The sequence below is a fragment of the Netta rufina genome (assembly GCF_964035555.1).
Source record: "Netta rufina genome assembly, contig: SCAFFOLD_138, whole genome shotgun sequence".
NCBI lineage: Eukaryota > Metazoa > Chordata > Aves > Anseriformes > Anatidae > Netta > Netta rufina.
Window position 1 is genome coordinate 7,065 of NW_028168833.1, and position 18,935 is coordinate 25,999.

General features: G+C 67.1%; 3 protein-coding genes across 4 annotated transcripts; 2 read left to right on the plus strand and 1 right to left on the minus strand.

Annotated features, from left to right (window-relative positions):
* Positions 1-2,774: 2,774 nt before the first annotated feature.
* ESPL1 (extra spindle pole bodies like 1, separase) lies at positions 2,775-12,981 on the plus strand (the record flags this gene model as incomplete). The annotated part of the gene is made up of 30 exons (XM_084307237.1): positions 2,775-2,855; positions 2,950-4,026; positions 4,141-4,245; positions 4,328-4,448; positions 4,619-4,755; positions 4,922-5,115; positions 5,222-5,464; positions 5,662-5,806; positions 5,903-6,044; positions 6,252-6,391; positions 6,483-6,617; positions 6,707-6,826; positions 6,996-7,167; positions 7,285-7,413; positions 7,493-7,649; positions 7,824-7,933; positions 8,084-9,354; positions 9,426-9,801; positions 9,908-10,054; positions 10,237-10,450; positions 10,589-10,770; positions 10,854-10,981; positions 11,057-11,179; positions 11,258-11,413; positions 11,487-11,660; positions 11,762-11,866; positions 11,987-12,099; positions 12,190-12,273; positions 12,354-12,518; positions 12,780-12,981. 30 exons carry the CDS (start codon positions 2,775-2,777, stop codon positions 12,979-12,981), a joined length of 6,648 nt encoding a protein of 2,215 aa, XP_084163363.1.
* Positions 12,982-13,712: 731 nt separating this feature from the next.
* Positions 13,713-15,508, plus strand: PFDN5 (prefoldin subunit 5). Of its 2 annotated transcripts, none has more exons than XM_084307235.1 (6): positions 13,713-13,823; positions 14,169-14,271; positions 14,425-14,456; positions 14,653-14,727; positions 15,066-15,171; positions 15,255-15,508. In XM_084307235.1, the coding sequence occupies exons 1-6, from the start codon at positions 13,752-13,754 to the stop codon at positions 15,332-15,334; spliced, it is 468 nt and encodes a 155-aa protein (XP_084163361.1). In that variant the 5' UTR covers positions 13,713-13,751; the 3' UTR covers positions 15,335-15,508. The 2 variants fall into 2 exon arrangements, with proteins under 2 accessions (XP_084163361.1, XP_084163362.1); XM_084307236.1 differs by having other exon boundaries at positions 13,742-13,799.
* A 340-nt stretch (positions 15,509-15,848) lies between these two features.
* LOC311221840 (uncharacterized protein) lies at positions 15,849-18,590 on the minus strand (the record flags this gene model as incomplete). The annotated part of the gene is made up of 4 exons (XM_084307239.1): positions 15,849-16,657; positions 16,779-16,873; positions 17,430-17,509; positions 18,537-18,590. 4 exons carry the CDS (start codon positions 18,588-18,590, stop codon positions 15,849-15,851), a joined length of 1,038 nt encoding a protein of 345 aa, XP_084163365.1.
* Between the last annotated feature and the right edge of the window lie 345 nt (positions 18,591-18,935).

The window sequence follows — 18,935 nt, forward strand, 5'->3', positions numbered from 1 at the left end:
ACGTGCTTTCCCTGCGTGAGAGCCATTCCGTAGCCAGTAATGGGCTGAGGCGAGGCTCTCAGCGAAGCTGGGATTTTATTCACAGTGGTGGGCAGTCCCCAGGCAGGAGTGCCCCTGCTGGGCACACAGCACGGTTTGTTGGTTGCTTGACTTTCTTTCACAGAATCCAGGAATATCCCAAGTTGGAAGGGACCCACGGTGAGGGGTCTGGAGAACAAATCTTACGAGGAGCAGCTGGGGGAGCTGGGGTTGTGCAGCCTGGATACAGGAGGCTCAGGGGCGACCTTATCGCTCTAGAGGTACCTTCAAGGAGGCTGTGGAGAGGTGGGGGTTGGTCTGTTCTCTGCCCAGCCCCCCTATAATTGCTCAGCACGACCCCAGATTGTTGCAGGAAGCACGGCCAAAAGCACGACAGACACCAGTATGGTCAGATCATGCTCCATTTTACTGCCCAAATAGCCTTGCTTTTCGAGTGAACTTCACAGGGGCAGACAGTGTCTCACACAAGATTATCAGTCAAAAAAGCACTCAGCCAAACAACTGCACGAAAACAACCCCACCTGTTGTGATTAGCAGTCACGCGGACCTTGTCCTTGACAAAAAAAAAAAATCCCTCACCACCGGATGGTACAGAATACCCCTTTGGCCAGTTGGGGTCTGCTTGGCCTGTCCTGGATCTGCCCCCCCCCCAGCTCCTGCTGCACCCCCAGGCTGCCTGCAACGACAACAGCCGCGTGTTCTCAGCACCCTGCCCATCCCAACCCAAAACGCGGCGCCCCAACAGCTGCTAGGGGGGATGTGACACCTGTCCTGGCTGAAAGCAGGGCACTGGGTGCTCCAGGCCCACAGCCTGCCCACTGCCCACAGGCAACGCACGGCCTTCAGTTGCCGGCCTGTCACGTGTCAAATTTGACTTTTTCCTCTTCCAAGCGGCGGGGGGGGTGAGGTGAGGTGGGCTGGGAGGGGGGTGAGGGGGTGCTGGTGCTCACAGCCCCACACCCCCCCAGTTTACAACCCTGCCACAGCCCCTGCAGCTTGGGGGCAGCTCCCAGAACTGCTCCGCAGCCCCCTCAGCGCTCATAGCTCCCTCCATACCCCCCCAAACGCCCTCCCCAGCTCCCCCTCTCAGGTCTTAGGGCCTGCAACCCACCCCCCCCGGGTCTGCTCACATCCCCCCCCACCAAGCCTCAAGCCCTACACCCCTCCGGAGCCCCGAAGAACCCCCCCCCCCCAGTTCCTAGAGGCCCCCCCCAGCCCCACCTCAGAGCCCCCTCCCAAGCCACAAGGGCCATCCCCGGACCACCTCTCAGAGGGGCCCCCCCCCGCGAGCCCCTCCCTTAGGCCCTTAGGCACCCCCCCAACCCCTCAACCCCCCCCCCCGCCCCCCCCAGCCCAGCTGCTCCAAGCAGCCTGCGCTCTGCGGGGCCGCCTGCCCAGGGCACTGCTCACTGCCCCCCAGCTGTAACTGCACAGACAGCGGCTTTACTCCCACGCCCCCATCTACTTCGCTATTTAATGATGTATTTATTTGCATCGCGTTCCCTCCCTGCGCTCAGGACCCCCCATTGCAGGGGTCCTCACTTGCTGCCCCCGCCATTGCAGGGGTCCTCACCTGCCCCCCCTTTGCATGGGGTCCCAATTTGCCCCCCCAGTTACACAGGGTCCCTACACGCCGCCCCCCCCGCTTACACAGGGCCCTTACAAGCCTTCCCCGGTTACGTGGAGTCCATACACGACTCCCCCTTACACGGGGTCCCCCACACGGCCCCCCTCTCGCTTGAGGTCCCCCCATTCCCTCCCCCCCCGCGCGCATCCGCGGAGCCGTTATGGGACTACAAGTCCCGGCGTGCCCCGCGCGGGGCGCCCCGCCCTCACTGCCCGCGGCGCGGCTTATTTGGACGGGGCGCGCGGCGGGGACCGCGAGTCTGTCTGCGAGAAGCGATAGAAGAGTACGTGAGGGGGCTAAAATAAGGGGGGGGCCGAGGGACTCGGGGGCGGCTGGGGGGTCCCTGCAGGGACTGGGGCTGGGGGCCCGGGCGGCTGAGGGACTTGGGGGGGCTGAGGGGCCGGCGGGGGTCCTGCAGGAGCTGGGAGCGGGCGGGCGGGCGGGGGGCGGCTTTGGGACTCGGGGGGGGCTGAGGGGCCGGAGGGAGGCTGAGGGACTCGGGGGGGGGCCGGGGGGCGGCTGAGGGACTCGGGGGCGGCTGAGGGACTCGGGGGCGGCTGAGGGACTCGGGGGGGGGGCTGCAGGGGCTCGGGGGGGCCTGAGGGGCCGGAGGGGGGCAGAGGGGCCGGAGGGGGCTGCAGGGGCTCAGGGGGGGCCTGAGGGGCCGGGGGGTCCCCGCAGGGACTTGGGGGGGGCTGGGGGGCCGGGGAGGCGCCGAGGGACTCGGGGGGGCCGGGGGGGGCTGAAGGGCCGGGGGGGCACTGCAGGGACTCGGGGGGGTTGAGGGGCGGGGGGGGGCTGTAGGGACTCCGGGGGGGGTGGAGGGGCCGGGGGGGGCACTGCAGGGACTCAGGGGGGCGAGGGGCCGGAGGGGGGCTGGGGCCCGGGGGGCTGGGGGGCCGGGGGGTCTGCAGGGACTTGGAGGGGGGCTGAGGGAATCGGGGGGGGCCGAGGGGCCAGGGGGGCTCGGGGGGGTCCTGCAGGGCCTGGGGGTGGGAGTGAGGGGTGGGAGGGCTCTGTAGGCCTCTTTGGAGACTGGGGGGTGTGTGGGGCTGTGAGCACCAGCACCCCCTCACCCCCCCCCCCCCCACCACCCCGCAGGGCTGACATGGAGCACCTCCAGGGCACTGATTTTGTGGCGCGTATGGCCAGCAGGGAGGGCACAGAGACGCTGCAGGCGGAACTGTCGGTGAGCTGCGGGGGGGGTGCCCGGTGCTGCACGAGGGCCGGGATCCCCTGCTGGGGGGCCAAAACTCTCTTTCCCTCTCTACCCCCTGCTCCAGAAAAGTCTTTCCCGTCCCCGGAGGCCGCCGGCCGCCTCACAGAACTTGGTGTGCGACCAAATCCTGCGAGCCTGCGTGCAGCGCCTGGGCGAGCTAGGAGGGGAGCCGGAGGAGGAGCCGAGGGGGGAGCTGGGGAGCGAGGCGGGGGGCCGCCTCGACCACGCCACCAGCTTGCTGGGGCTGGCCGAGGTGGCTGTGAGGGGCTACGTGGCCTCGGCACCCCACCTGTCTTCCCCCTTCTACCTGGAGAAGATCCTCTACCACCTCCTGCGCAACGCGGCCGCGGGGGGCTGCGGCATCGCTCGCTTGCGAGCAGCCCAGCTCCTCCTCGTCCGCCTGCGCAGCCTCGAGCCCATCGGCACCCCCTGCAAAGACTTCATCTCCATCGCCCAAAACGCCTTCCTCGTGCTGTGGAAGCGGGCAGATGGCCCGGGGCAACGCCTGCAGGCCCTGCACTTCCTCCTGCTGCTGGAGAACGAGGAGGCCGCCGTGCTGCCGCTGGAGCCGCCCTTCTTCACCTCACGGACCGCGCGCCAGGCGGCTGCCACCATCCTCTCCGAAGCCCGCCGCACGCCCATCTCAGTCTCATGGGTCCAGTGCACCGCGACCAGCCTCCACACCCTGCGCCAGGAAGCGCCGCGATCCCCCGGCCTGCCGCAGGCCTTCTGCTGCTTCGAGCTGGCGCTGGAGCAGTGCCGGCAGCTCTGCAGGGCTGGCTGCTACAGCGAGGCGGAGGCGGCGGCAGAGGACGCCCACTGCTTCTTGCGCGGCTCTAGGGTGCCGCTGGACGAGCCCCTGAACCTCCTGGAGGCCGCAGTGAGGCTGAACCGGGTGCTGGCCGAGGGCTCGAGGCCGGCGGGGCCCCATCTCTCGCAGGCAGCGGCGGTGCTGGGCGGTGCGGCCGAGGCCTCGGAGCGTCTCCTGCGGCTGCTGGCCGAGGGCTGCCAGCTGGTGGTGGTGGCCCTGGGCGAGCACAACGAGAGGAGCCCGCGGCAGCCCTTGAGCCGCGAGGACGTGCTCAGCCTCTGCGCCTTTGTGGAGGGGCACTGCCAGGTCCTCGGCCTGCTGCTGCAGAGGGTGAGGCTTTGGGAGCAGGGCTAGCGCCTAATGAGGGCCCCCCCATTAATTGGAGCGGTGGGGGGGGGCTGTAACATTGCCAGGGGCTGGGTGGTCACCTCCTGCCCTCTGCAGGTTCCCCCCGACGGCACACGGCAGAGGCTAGCGCTGAAGCAGCTGTTCTTCCACAGCCTCCAGCTCTTCACTAGCATGGCGTGCGACACCTTCAAGTGCTCCCAGGTACCGGTAGCAGCAGGGATGGTCCCTGGGGGGTCCCCAGGGGCATTTCCGCAGTCCCTGACAGCCAGTGTGTCCCCTGCAGGTGGCCGGGTGGTCGGAGCTGGAGCGGCTGACATCGGGCTGCCGGGGCACTGTGGCGCGGATGCTGGAGGCGCTGGAGGGGCTCCCTGACACCGAGCAAGCCAAGCACCTCGATGCCACTGGTCAGTGTTCCCTCGTGCAGCTCATTGTCGGCCCCCCAGAGGCGTTTTGAGGGGCATCGATGGGGGGAGAGGGTTCCTCGGCCACCTGCGGCGCCTGGCTGGGGTGAGGAGGATGGGGGGGGCTTGGAATTTGCAGCACATCTTTAATGTATCTCTCCTCCCTGCGACAGCATCGTGCACGTTTAAGCTGGCATACATCTTCTACAACCAGAACCTTCACGAGGAGGCCAGCTCCATCTCCGAGCTCTTCTGCCGGATGCTGGAGACGACAGACTCTTACAAATACCCCGAGATCCCCCACGAAAAGGTGAGTGGAGTCCTGCTGTTCTTGGCCCAAAGGGGGCCGAAGGCTTTGAGCTGTGGCCCGGTGCCGGGGGAGTGAAGGAGCGGCTGGGGACTGGCTGGCTTCCCCCCGGGGTGGGCTCGGCAGGCAGCCTGGGCGCTGAAGCCGCTCCTCCGCGCTCTTCCCGCAGCTGCACAGGTGCTTCAGGCTGCAGGTGGAGAGCTACCGAAAGCTGGGCCGTCTGGAGAGTGCCCTGGCCTCCACCGTGCAGTGGCTGGTGGCGCTGCGGGGCCGCCTCGGGAAGCTGCTGGCCGAGCCCGTCTCCCTCTGGGCCCGAGTGAAAACCGACGCCGTGAAGCATGGAGCTGAGGAGCTGCGGCTGAGGTGAGGGAAGCCTGGCGCTGCCCCATGCGAGGGGGCGCCTCGGGGGGCTCTCACAAAGCCCTATTGCCGAGCCGGGCTTCACTCAGAGCCCCCCCCGCTCACCCAGGACCCTGAAGGAAGCCTTGGAGGGGCGCTGCCTGGATGCAGAGACCTTGGTGGCCGTGCTCTTGGAGGAGCTGAAGGCGTACAAGACCATCCCTGCCAACACGGGGCAGGAGCGCTACAACGTCCTCTGCGACCTGCTGGAGATCTGCTCGGAGGAGAGCGGCCGCCTGCACGAGCGTGCCTTCGTCTTGACGGAGCTAGCGCGGGTCCTGTGCTACCACAAATCCACCTGGCAGACGGACTGGTGAGCGCGCTGCCACGCCTGCGAGCCCCTCCTCCTTCCCTGCAGGCCCCCCGGGGGGGGCTCTTGAGGGCCCTCGGCAAGGTTTAAGGGTCTGGAGTCCCATCGCCCTGGCTGGTTTGGGTGCTGGTGATGCCCGCTCCTCCTCTTCAGGTGCGTTTTGGGGTGGAGGGCTGTGTTTTAACCCCTCTCTCTGACAGCTCTGCACTGGACTCTGTGCACGAAGCCTTGCGGCTGTTGGAGGCGGTGCCCAGGAGCGCCCAGAACCAGAAGCAGCTCCTTGATGACCGGGCACAGGCTCTGCTCTGGCTCTACATCTGCACGCTGGAGTCCAGGCTGGAGGAGGTGCGTGGGGAGACATGACCCCGCAGCTGCTGGGGGGTGTCCTGGGGGGTCCCGCAGTGCCCCCCAAGCGTTACTGCCGCCTTTACCCTGCCGCAGGGCACAGCGAGGGAGCAGAGAGCCAAGGCTCAGGGGCAGAAGAACCTGGACGACTTCAAGCCAAATGACCTCGACTACGAGGCGGGGCCACAGGAGACGTTCCTGTACGAAGGCATCTCCTTCAACCTGGCGACAGAGTCGGGTGAGTGCGGCGGGTTCGGGCTGTTGGCGCAGCAGAAAAGGCTCCTCCGGAGCACCCAGTTTTGGGGTGGGAGCGGGGTTCCCCTCTGTGGGTCGACCTGGTCGGCAGCTACACACCACACAGGGGAGGTGTGGGGAGGGAAGGGCCGGCCGGGAGATGCCTGCCCGTGTCCTGCTGCCGCTGCTGAGCCCTGTGGCGTGCCATCAGCCTGCTCCGAGCACCTGGACGAAGCCTTGGCCCTGTGGAAGGAGCTCCTGGTCTCCGAGGGCGTCCCAGCCGTGCGCAGCCCCAAGCAGACCGTGGCCTCCCTGCACATCATGGCATCTCTCTACAGGCTGATGGCCAAGGTAGCGCTGCTGGGGCTGCCCAGGGGGGCAGCGGCCTCCCCCCAGCATTGTCCCTCGACGCACCCGTGGGTTTTTCTCCCCCCCCCCCCAGCCTTTGCAAGCCATAGAGAGCTACCTGCTGGTCCGAGCCCTGTGCGGCGCGCTTGGGGACAGCCTGGGCATGGCCGGTGCCCTCTGCCAGGTCACCAAACTGCTCCTCCAGCTCGAGTGCCACAGCTACGCCGAGGCAAGGCCCGCGGGGGGGCAGCGGGGAGGGAGGGCAGCTTGGCTGCTCCCCACAGCCCCAGCCCTCATGTCGGCTTGTTTGGCTTCCAGCTCTTCCTGGCAGAGACAGAGTCCTGCTTGCAGGAAGCCAACAGCAGCAGCGATTCCTACCTGCTGCTGCAGCAAACCTGCCTGATGCTCCGCAGCCAGATGTGCTGTGCCAGCAACCGGGTGAGTCTCCCCAGAAACCCTTTTCTGCCTCGTGTGTGGTGTTAGGGGGCAAGAGGAGACCTCAGCAGCTCTGTCTGCGATTTTGCTGGTGGCCTGTGCCCACTGGAGCCCCGAAGACGCTCCACGCGGTGACAGGTGCCTCTTTTCCCCTCTCTGCTGCCTCCTGCAGATCGAGGAGGGCCTTGCCCTCCTGCTGGAGGTGTTACAGAACCCGGCTCTGCGGAAGGTGGCCAAGGTGTGGCACATGCTCCGAGCACAAGTCTTGCAACTCACCGCTCTCTACCTCAGCCTGCCACCCAGCCGGCTCTCGCCAGAGCTCAGGCAGCGCATCTCCGCGCAGGGTGAGCCGCTGGAGCCCTGCATAAACGTGGCTGTCCCCTGAAACAGCCCCATTTGGTTGGGGGCTGGGGGTGGGTGCTGGGGGGGCAGCCCCGTCACCCACGGCCGTCCTGGTGCAGGGCCAAAGACCCCCGAGGCGGCTCTGGCCGAAGCCTACAAGCTCTTCCGCAGCATCTTCCTCCTCCTGGCGGGCAGCGACATGCTGGGCGCCCAGAAGCCGGCTGCAGAGGCACAGTTCATGGATTGTGGTGAGGCACCGGTGACATGGGTGCATCCCCCCCCAGCAGGGAGCAGCGCCGGTCACCAGCCCCATGTCCTGCGGCGCAGGGAACAACGTGCTGCAGAAGTGGCAGACGCTGGCTGAGTTGCTGAGCTGCACGGAGTGCCTGGTGGCCCTGCTCGGCCGCGCCGAGGTGGTGTGCAGGGCCAAAGCCTTCTGCCTGGAGGGTATCAGGCTGGCCACGAGGCTGCAGGCGAGCCGGTGGTGAGTGACCGTGGGATGGCTGGGGGTGGGGGCGGCTGTGGCACTGGTCCTGGCCCCGGGGGGCTCCCTGGTGGCGGTGTCCTTGCCAGCTCACCCACGAGCTCATTCCCTGGTGCACGGTGCTGGAGCTGTGGCAGCGGGGGGGCTCTGAGGGCTGTCCTCACCCCTTCCCAGGTGCATTTGCTTCCTGGTGCTGAAGCTGCAGCTGGAGCTGCAGCAGGACGACCTGGAGCTGAGCCACGTGGACCTGCAGCAGGCGCTGTTCCTGCTGGAGTCTGGCACTGGTGAGTCCTGGCTCCAGGCTGGGAGTGGGGCTGGGAGCAGGGTGAGCCCCCGGCCGTGCTGGTGGAGCCGCAGCCGGGACCCTCCTGGGCAGCAGAAGCTGTGGGCGGCACCAGCAGCCCGCACTCCTTCTCCAACTGCTCTGCCTGCAGAGTTTGACACCGCCAAGAAGCAGCGAGGCCCCAAGAAGATCCTGCCCAGGAAGGGCAGACTGGAGGGCAGGAGGCGGCAGGACTCCAGCTCTGAGTCCTCCGGGGAGGACGAGGCATTCCTGAAGGGCCCTGCGCTGGAATTCGTGGCTGGGGTGAGCAGGCAGGAGAAGGCGGCTGCGCTCTGCTCTTCCCCGCAGCTGAAAACCAAGCTGAGGAGGAGGCTGGACTTCCTTGCCCACCCCGCTGCCTGCCCCTGCTGCCTCTGCTCTGACCTGGCCCTCTCGGCCCTCTGCCTCCGCTGGCTGCTTGCCTGTGCCCAGGGCGAGCTGGCAGCGGGCAGTACGGCCGAGGGGCTGGGCCTGCTCCAGGCCACCCTGCGGCATTGCGGCCCTGTGGCCGCTCGCTTCTCCACCTTGCTGCAGGACAAGCTGGGCAGCGGCAGAGACGCACCGGCGCTGGAGCTGCTGGATGACCTGGTGGCCACCGGCTACGCCACGCTGGCCCTTCACAGCCTGGCCAGCCCCCAGCCCGAGAGGGAGCTGCTGGAGCAGCTGGAGGCCGGTTTGTCCTTCGTGGCCTCCTGCAGACCTCACCTGCCCAGCCTCGAGGTCTCGAGGGCCAGCCTCCTGCTTGTCAAAGCCATGGTCACCATTTGCCACCTAGCCACCAAGCGCAGTGGCTCCGTGGCCTCCGTCTTACCCGCTGCTTGTGCTTGGGAGCCGCTCCCCCCAAGTCCCACCAAGAAGAAGGCTCAGCCCCGGAGGGGCAGCAGCCAGGTGGCCCCGGCAGCGTCCTCACTGCCCAAACCCAAAGCGACGAAGACCCTGAGAGCCAAGCTCCCAGCTGGGGTGGATGCCACCCAAGCTCCTGTGCTCAGCGACTCCAAGGCTGAGCCGGCGGTGGCGCCTCGCACCCTGCGCCCCAGAGCCTGTCCCCCCACCAGGGCCCGTGCCCAGGGGGGCGCAGCATCCCCCGTGCCCAGACCCAGAGCGAAGAACCAGAGAGCGAAGCCCCTGGCTGCGGCGGGGGCCACCAACACCTGTGCTTTGGGCAACTCTGACGCTGAGGTGTCCCCCGTTATGCTCCAGCCGGAGGCCGTGCCCAGCAGCCTGCACCAGGTCTGTACCCCCACCAAGGCACGGGGCCATGGGGCTGTGGCTGCCCTGCCCTCCAAGGCTCCCTTCACTGCGTTCAAAGACGCCTCGCCGCCGCTCAGCGAGACCCAGCTCCTGATGGCGCCCAAAATCCAGAGGTTGAGGCGTTTCATGCGGGTAAGCAGGGAGGGAGGCGAGGTGGCCTCAAGAGGCGGCTGCAGCCTTGCCACATCCCCATCCTGCCACAGCAGGTGACGTTCAGTGATGACAGCAACGCTGAGGATCCCAAGCCGGGGACGACTCCGGCGAGCGGCAGAAGCCAGGCTCCCAGCCACAGGTCGCTGCAGTCAGCATCCCACTGCCGGAGACTTCTGCTCCCTGAGTTCTTGGGGACGGAGGGCTGCCAGCTGAGCTCCTTGGAGGGCAGCAGCGCCCAGCCCCGAAGGGGGCACACGGCTGCGGGCACAGAGGAGAAGAGGCAGCAGGCGACCCGCAGGGCTCCAGCCAGGAGAGCCAAGGAGGAGCAGGAGCTTCTGAGAACCATCAAGGAGGATAAGGAAAACATTGAGCTTGACAACAGCTTCGAGCTCTCGCAAGCCTGCGAGGAAGAAGAGGGAGCCGCAGGTGAGCTGTGGAACAAGGACTTGCTGGGAGCCTTCAAGTGCCCTAAGCTGTCACGTCACTGCTGTCCCCAGCCCCGGGGACCAAACGGCTCCGTCTCTCCCCACAGGCAGCATCCAGCCCCCCCGGCGCAGGCAGGAGATTGCGGACGGCAAGCACGAGGTGCTGCAGCGCGAGGCCACCAAGCAAGTCCTGGCGGGGGGGAGGCCGGGCAGCGGGAACCCCCTGTGCCTCAATGCCCTGCAGGCTATGGAAGGTGAGCGGGAGTGGGGAACCGCGGGGTGGGAAGAGGCAAATGGCAACGCTGGGGCCACCTCCGCCGAAGCGTGTCTTAAAAGGGCAAAAACCCTCCAAGTGGAGGGGAGAGCAGCAGAGGGAGAGCCAAGGTGGCCACGGGCTCGCTGCCTGATCCTGGTGGTGTTGCTTTGCCCCTTCCAGATGATTCCTTGCTGGACACTGCCTGCGGGTTCCTGAAAGCTGCCTTCAACTGCATCAGCCACTGCCCGCCTGCCGGGCTCTACAGCCAGATCTGCCAGCTCCTGGCTCTGGCCACGGGCGACCAGGACCCCGTCTCCACCGCCTATCTGCTGTCCGAGTCGGTCTCCATCACCACGCGCCATCAGCTGCTCAGCATCATCCACAAGAAGCTTCAGTAGGTTTTGTGCCTCCCTGCCTCTGTCGCTGGAGCTTTGCTGAGAAGGGGAAGGGGCTCAGCCAAACCTAGAGCCCTGGAGGGCTTGGTTTGGAGCAACGTTCCCCCCCCCACCCCCGACCACCTCTCCCTCTGCAGCAAACTGAAGAAGAAGTCGGCAGCAGCTGTGGCTGAGCAGCTCCAAGGGCTCTCCCTGCAGGATGCTCCCTCGCGCATCCATCACCTCACTGAGCTCCAGAACCTGTTCAGCTTCAGCCCCACAGGTCTGGGGCCCCAGGAGCTCAACAGATTCAGAGAGCAGCTGCAGCAGATCCCTGCAGGTGAGGGCTGATCCAAGTGGAGCCCCGGAGGGTGCTGCCTGATGCCTTGGCCTCTCCTGAAGGTCGGGGGGTGACTTTTTCAGGAGTGACCGTCTGTATGCTGACCCTCGCGAGCATCCAGCCCTTCTCCAAGGACGACATACTGCTGCTGACACGGCTGGAGAGGGGCAGCACTCCCATCACCATCCACATCCCGACCGCGCTCACCAAGGTGAGGGAAGGGCTAGAAGAGTGGAGCAGCCGGGATGAGCCTGGGGCTGGGCTCATGGCTCCCTTCCTCCCCCAGGCCCCGCTGAGCTCAGTGCTGAGTGACTTCGACACCATCCAGAAGGAGCAGAAAGAAACCATCAACTGCACCGACAACCGTGACTGGTGGCTGTGGCGCTCCAAGCTGGACCGCAGGATGAAGGTAGGCGAGAGGCACCCCGTGCTCCCCACGCCTGGGGGGAATGCTCGGACCCCCCCGTGACTCTGTCCTCTCTCGCAGAGCCTCATCGACACCCTGGAGACGGAGGTGCTGGGCTGCTGGAAGGGAATGCTGCTCCCCACCAGCCAGGAGCCCGCGCTGGCCAAGGAAGCCGCCCGCCTCTTCGCCCAGCTCCGTCGCTGCAGCTGGCGGGGCTCGGACCCGGCGCTGCTCAAGGTGCTGAGCTCCCCGGGCTGGGGCAGGGCACAGGGGGAGCTCTGCCTTGGCTCACGCCTACCCCTTGCTGCAGGTCCTGCTCAGCGCTGCTCCACTCCTCACCCCGGCCGACGTGCGAGCCCTGGCCGCAGGGATGTGCCCTTCGCAGTCCCGCAACAAAGCGGAGCTCCTCCTGCAAAAGGCCCTGGAGAAGCAGAGGAGCCGCGTCCGGGCACCTGGCGGCTCCCTCGTCCTCGTGCTGGATAAAGTGAGAGCCTGCCCCTGCTGCTTCTCCCTCAGCTCGGACAGGCGCTCTATCGCTCACGCCTTCCTCCCCTTCCTTTCTTCCTCCTCCTCTTCCCTGCACAGCACCTCCAGAAGCTGCCCTGGGAGAGCATGGCGTGCCTGCGCGCCGTGCCTGTCACCCGCCTCCCGTCCCTGCGCTTCCTCCTGAGTTACAACCTGGCACCGAGGGTGAGTGGAAGGGGGGCACCCTGGCTCTGCCGCGGGGCTTGGGACCCCCCGAGGCTGGTGCTGGGCTGGGGCTGACTCGTGATTTCTTATTTCTTTTTTCCCTTCCTCCTCCCCCCTCAGCAGGCAGGCTCTGTGCTGCACCGCGGCGTCAACCCCACCAGGACCTTCTACATCCTCAACCCCCAGAACAACCTCCCGAGCACCGAGGAGCGCTTCCGCAGCTGGTTCGAGAGGTGAGGAGGAGCGGGGGCGCACAGAGCGGGGAGGAGGGGGGTCCGTGCTCCCTCCCCCCCTTCTATGACTTCTCTCCTCCTTTCCCGCAGCCAGCAGGGCTGGAGCGGGGTCACAGGAGCCATCCCCAGCCAGGAGCAGATGCAGGCAGCGCTGCTGGAGCACGACCTCTACATGTGAGTGCCCGTGGCCGTGCGGGGCTGCGCTATCGCGCTCACCCTGCTCACCCTGCTCACCCTGCTCCTGTTCCTGGCAGCTACGTGGGGCATGGGGCGGGCGCCCGCCTGCTGGACGGGACAGACATCGCCCAGCTGGACTGCAACGCCGTGGCCCTGCTCTTCGGCTGCAGCAGTGCTGCGCTGGCCGTGCGCGGCGGCCTCGAGGGCTCCGGCATCATCCTCAAGTACCTCCTGGCTGGCTGGTGAGGCGGGGAGAGAGGGGGGTGGCTTCTGGGGAGCAGACGGGGTCTTCGCCCCATCCCCTTCTTGCCTTCTTTTTACCCCATCCCCACCTCCCTGCTTTTTATTGCCCCCCTCCCCTGCCTTTTCCCTGTGCTGGTAAGCAGTGTGTGTTCTCCTTGTCCTCCTCTCACCTTGTGCATGAGACGCAGCCGGGGGGGGGGGTGCGTGGCGCCCAGCCCTGCTGGCCCTAACATCCTTTTTTTTTTTTTTTTTTTTCCCAGCCCCCTCATCCTGGGCAACCTGTGGGACGTGACTGATCGTGACCTCGACCGCTACACCGAGGCGCTGCTGCAGGGCTGGCTGCAGGCGGGCTCCGGTGCCCCCCTCCTGCACTACATGGCCCAGGCCCGCCAAGCCCCCCGCCTCAAATACCTCATCGGGGCTGCCCCCGTCGCCTATGGCCTGCCCGTGTGCCTGCAGTGAGAGCTGCCGTCCCCCCTGCTTCCTGTTCTTTTAACTAGTTGGATTTTAAATAATTCCCCCTGGTTTGATAAATAATAAATAAAGTGCCTTCCCCTTCACAATGGCTGGTGTGTGCTTGTACCACGAGCTGGGAAAGGACCAAGGGGTTCCTGGAGCCTAACCTAACCCAAGCCACTCCATCCACAATCCCATCCCTGCCCCCCCCAGGGACGGTGATGCTGCCCCCTCCCCGGGCACCCTGCCCCAGGGCCTGTGCCCCCTCCTGAGCAGAAATCTCGCTTCCACCCTGAGCCTTCGCCCTTCCCTCGGGGCCTTAGGAGGAGGCCGACCCCAGCCCCCCCGGCTTCCTTCCAGCGGGGGGCGTCCCCTGGCCCTCCTCCAGTGCTGCTCCCCTTTGTCCCCCATCCCACAACCCGACCCTTCCTTTCCTGGGGGGTCCCCTGCCCCCCGGGGTGGCTCAGTTTGTGGGGGGGACCCCAGGCTTCCCTGAAACACCTGCGGGGGGGGGGGGCTGCTTGGTGTCCCCCCCATGGCTCAGAGGAGCCTCCCCTCCTGGGGGGCTGCAGCTTTTTGCCTTTTGGGGGGGGGGGGGCGATGGGGTGCTGCCCCCTGGACTTCCCCTCTTTCTGGGAGCGGGCACAGCCCCCCCCCGCTCCCCCCCCCGGCTCCTGCTGCCTTTGCGGGTCCCCGAAATTTGGGGTCCCGGGGGTCCTCCGGCCGCCGGGGGGCGCTGCGGGGCGGGAGGGGGGGGGAGCACGGCCAAGCCCAAGATGGCGCAGGCCGTGAACGTGGCGGAGCTGAGCCTGCCGCAGCTGGAGGTGCTCAAGGGGCAGCTCGACCAGGTGGGGCCGGGGGGGGGCGGCTTCGGGGGGCACAAAGGGGGCCGGGGGGGGCTGTGGGGGCCTGGGGGAATCCGGGGGGCACAAGGGGTGAGAGGGGGCGGGATGTGGGGTCAGGCTGCGTGGGGGCCTTGTGTGGGGACGAGGCCGTTCCCCTCCTGCTCCCCCTGCGCCCATCCTCTTGTGCACCAGGGCTCGCCCCCTGCTGTCCCGTGGCTGGCTTAGGGCCGTTCCCAAAAACCAGCTCCAGAAGGATCCCTGCGGACACAGCTCCACGAGGGCCCCCTCCGCCCATGGGGTCCCCTCCAGCCGTCCCTCCCGCGGCCGGGCCGCGCGCTCTCTCCCCAGGAGGTGGAGTTCCTCTCGTCCTCCATTGCCCAGCTCAAGGTGGTGCAGACCAAGTATGTGGAAGCCAAGGACTGCCTCAACGTCCTCAACAAAAGCAACGAAGGTGAGTGGGACCCCGAGGGGCCGATTTCCTCCCTCCTGGCCTCGCTGGCTCTGTGTCTCGCTGAAAATCACTTGGGGCACAGAGGCATCGACCTCTGTCCTTGGGGGCTCCCCTTGCCCTGGTGCTCACACGTCTCTGCTTGCTCTCCCACAGGGAAGGACCTGCTGGTGCCACTCACCAGCTCTGTATCCTTTGCTGACCCCACACCGTTAACACCCCGGGGGCCTTTAGAGCTGTCGGTTCCATCCTTCGATGCCGTTGATCCAGCATAAACCTGCGCTGGCAGCATGGTGCAGTGCTGCCGGTGCCCCGGCTCACGGCTTTGCTCTGGGAGGTGTGTAATTGTCCTGGTCCCCCGCTTTCCCTGACCGCCCCCACCAGATGTACGTCCCTGGGAAGCTCTCGGATGTCGAGCGCGTCCTGATCGACGTTGGAACCGGCTACTATGTGGAGAAGGTGAGGGGCGGGTGCTGGGAGAACCATGGGGCGATTTGGCAATTGGGGAACTGCTCCCGTGCCTGTTTTCACCAATTGCCATCGGGTTGGGGCCATTGGGTCCACTGCTTCCCCGTGGTGCAAGCAGGCTGAATTCTGAGCCCTGGGAGGGGAACGGGGCTCCCAGCAGGGTGCTCAGCACCTTTGCACGCCCCCGGGGGCTGCGCTGGTGGGCATGGAGCGTGGGCTTGGCCCCGGAGTAGCCACCAAAAGGTGGCAGGTGATGAACGGGGCTGCCTCTGGCTGCGGCGTGCAGGATCTCAGCGCCTCGAGGCCGCTGTTGCCCTTTATCCGCTCAGACAGCAGATGATGCCCGAGACTTTTTCAAGCGGAAGATCGACTTCCTGACCAAGCAGATGGAGAAGATCCAGCCGGCGCTGCAGGAGAAGCATGCCATGAAGCAGGGTAAGGGCCAGCACCGCCACAGCTCACCATCTGGGGTCCCCCTGACAGCCCCCTCACCGCCCCGCTGCCTTCTCTTCCCCCAGCTGTGGTGGAGATGATGAACCAGAAGATCCAGCAGCTCACAGCCCTGGGGGCAGCACAGGGTGCCACCACCAAGGCGTAGCCTTCAGCCTCGGGGGGCTGCCTTCCTCTGCATCGCTGCTGGGCCAGGGGTGCGGACTGCAGAGTGTCCCCTCCCCGTGCTCCTTGCCTCACCACTGTCCTGACCCTTCCCCTTTTTGTAGGCAGCCCCTCGCTGCCAGCGTGTGGAATAAATTGAGATGTGGGGACACCCCCAGTGCTGCCTGGTACTTCTTGAACCATGGGGCTGGGGGGAGCACCCCCAAAAGCAACCGAGGAACTGCCCCAGCCCCTCTGCCTCTCCTACACAGGGCTGAGGACGCAGCAGAGCCCCCCCAGCCCAACAAAACTCAGCCGCCTTCCCCCCAACAGAAGTACTTTATTCTACAGCCGGACCCTGGCCCCTCGCCCCACTCGTGGCTTCTGCACTTGCCTCCCCCTGGCCCCATGCTATGTACAACTGCGGGCCCCAGCCCTTCGCCGAGGGCATCGTGGGCCCAAGCCCCGCAGCATAGGCAGCGCCGTCTGTCCGTCTGTCCGCCCGCCCGCGCACTGGCTCAGCGCACGAAGAGCGGCTTGTGCACGCGCTTGTGGCGGTTGAGCGTGGCGCTCTTGGCGAAGCTCTCCCCGCACTCCACGCAGATGTAGGGCTCGTGGCCGTGCGCCTGCGCCCGGTGCCGCTCCAGCTCAGCGCCATCGCGGCAGCTCTGCCCGCATTCGGGGCAGGCTGGGGGCTGGCTGCGGGCGGCGTGCACCCGCTGGTGCTTCAGCAGGTTGGTGCTCTGGGCAAAGCCGCGGCCGCACTGCCCGCAGCGGTGGGGCCGGGCACCCGAGTGGGTGCGCTGGTGCTTGATGAGGTTCTTGCTCTGCGTGAAGCTCTTCCCGCACTGCCCGCAGGTGTAGGGCTTCTCCCCGGTGTGGATGCGCTGGTGCTGGATCAGGTTGGAGCTCCAGCTGAAGCTCTTCCCGCAGTCCCCGCAGCGGTACGGCTTCTCCCCGGTGTGCGTGCGGCGGTGCTGCACCAGGTGCGAGTTCTGGCTGAAGCTCTTCCCGCACTCCCCGCACGTGCTCGGCCGCTCCCCGGTGTGAGTCCGCTGGTGCCGCAGCAGCTTGGACCAGTGGCTGAAGCTCTTCCCGCACTCATTGCAGATAAAAGGGCGCTGCCGGCCCCCCCGCAGCCGCCCCCTGCCGCCCTCCTGCTCCTCCTCGCCGTAGCCCCCCGCCGCTGAGCCGGCGCCCGCCCCCCGACCCCCCGCCGCCCCCCGCCTCTTGCCCTTGGAGGCCAGGGGGCTGTGGGGGATGACGGTCTGGATGATCTCGTGTGGCAGCACCTCGTCCTCGCAGTCGCTCACGATGCCATCATCAGCTGTAGGCCACAAAGAGGCTGGGGAGGGGGCTGGGAACCTCCCCCCCCCCCCAGGGCACCTTTCCACCCCCCTCCCGGGGCTCTTTTCCACCCCCCCGGGGCTCTGCGCTCCCCTCCTCACCGATGTAGACCCTTCGCACCATGCCCGCCTCGTCCGAGTCGTGGAGCTCCACCACACAGGGCTCGTCCTGCTCCATGGGGGTGGCCAGGGGAGGTCTGGGGGTCGCCAGGCCCTCGGCTGAGCATGGGACCCCCCACTCCAAAACCCTCCCTTATGCCCCCCACCCCGTGCTGCCTGCAAGCACCAGTGGCTGCATGCAGGTGCCCAGCCCTTGGGGGGTTACAGCTGCTGCTGGGGGGCTAGGGGCCCTTCGTGGCCCCCCCCAGGACCCTTTGTGCCACCCCAAATTCCCTTGTGGCACCCCAGATCCTCTTCAGTCACCCCAAATCCTCTTGTGCCACCCCAAATCCCTTTGTGCCGATGTAAGTCCCTTTGTGCTGCCCCAAATCCCCTCGAGCCACCCAAAATCCCTTCAAGCCACCCAAAAATCCCCTTGTGCCACCCAAAAACCTGTTCGTGGCACTCCAAATCCCCTTGTATCACCCCAAATCCCCTCGTGCCATCCAAAAATCCCCTGTGTGCCACCCCAAACCCTTCCATGTGGCAAATCCCCTTGTGCCCCCTCGTGTCCCTTGTGCCCCCCCCCCGGTCCCATCATGTCCCCTGCATCCTCCCATTCCCCCCCCACCCCTTTGTGTCCCTCCCCCCCACCGTGCCCCCAGCCCCCTCCTCACCTCGTCTCCGGGGACGTCAGTGGCTCCGCGCTTGGCCCAGGAGACAGCGGCGGAGATCTGGGGGGGGGGACACGGGTGATGACACTTGGGGGGGGCAGCACAGACTCGAGAGTGGGGGAGGGGGGAGGCACAGGTGGGGAGGGGCAGTTTTGGGGGGAAATGATTGGGGTGGGCAGATGGGGGATCGGGGGGGGAGATTTGGGGGGGAATAAGAGGGGGAGATTGGGGGGGGGCAGATGGAGGGGGGAGATTGTGGAAGGGTTGAGGGGGGAGATTTCGGGGGGAGGGAAGGATTGGGGGTGCAGATTTTGTGTGTGGGGGGGGGGCGGATCCTGGGAGGAGGAACCGGATGCCGGGGGGGGGGGTCAACGGATTCCGTGGGGGGGGGGGGGGGGGGGGGGGGGGATGTCACGGACCGGGGGGGGGGGGCACGGACCGGTCCCCAACCCCGTCCCCAGCCCCCGCAGGATGCGGCCGGGGGGGGGAGTGGCGGTGGGGGGGCGGCGCTGCGGGCGGCGGCCGGGGCCATCTTGGTACGGGGGGAGGGGGAACCAACCGGGGCGGGGGGGGCTCGGGCACGGCGCTCCCCCCGCGCCTCCCCCCCTTACCCCCGGCTCCCTCCCCCCGCCCCCCCCGCCCCCCCCCTCCCCGGGCTTACCGGGCCCCCGCCGCCGCCGCCGCTTCCGCTCGGCCCGGCCCGAGGAGGTGGCGGCGGCTCCGCGCCGGCGCCGGGGGAGCGGGGGGCGGGGGAGGCCCCGACCCCCCCCCTCGGGGACGGGGAGGGGGCGGCGGGGAGGGGAGGGGAGGGGAGAAGCAGCCCCGAGGGGGCCCGCGGCCGGTAACGGGAGCCCGGGGGGGCGCGGCCGGGGGGAACGGAGCAGCCCCCGGGGCGGGGGGGGGGAGGGCCGGGTTGCACGGTGCAGCCCCCAGTTTGCCCAGTGCAACCCTAAAGGTTCCCAGTTTCCCCAGTAAAGCCCCTAAGGTTCGCAGTGCAGCCCCCAGAGGTTCCTGGTGTGGTCCCCAGTTGACCCAGTGTACCCACAAAGGTCCCCAGTGCAGTTCTCAGATTGCCTGGTGCACCCACAAAGGTTCCCAGGGAGGCCTTCAGTTTGCCCAGTGTAGCTTCCAGTTTGCCCATTGCACGCACAAAGGTTCCCAGTTTCCCCAGTGCACCCACAAAGGCTCCCAATGCATCCCCCAGTTTGCCCAGTGCATCCCAAGCGTTCCCAGCATGTCCTCCGGGCTGCAGAGTGCACCCTAAAACTGACCCAAGCACCCTCCTAAAGCATCCGGTGCACCTCAAGGCCCCCCCAGTGCACCCCATGTGTTCCCAGTACATCCCAAAAATGGCCAGTCCATTCCAGTGCACCCCAATGCCACACAGTGCACCCCGAGGTTCCCAGTGTGCCTCGAAAATAATCAATGTGCACCAATACTGCTCCATGCACCCGAAAACCACCCAGTGCCCCCAGTTTGCCCAATG

Bases quoted from the DNA above. Each gene is read 5' to 3' on its own strand.
- PFDN5 (XM_084307235.1), top strand. From the start codon at position 13,752: ATGGCGCAGGCCGTGAACGTGGCGGAGCTGAGCCTGCCGCAGCTGGAG. The intron at 13,824-14,168 runs GTGGGGCCGGGG...CTCTCTCCCCAG, and splicing joins TCAAGGGGCAGCTCGACCAG to GAGGTGGAGTTCCTCTCGTC. The intron at 14,272-14,424 runs GTGAGTGGGACC...GCTCTCCCACAG, and splicing joins CCTCAACAAAAGCAACGAAG to GGAAGGACCTGCTGGTGCCA.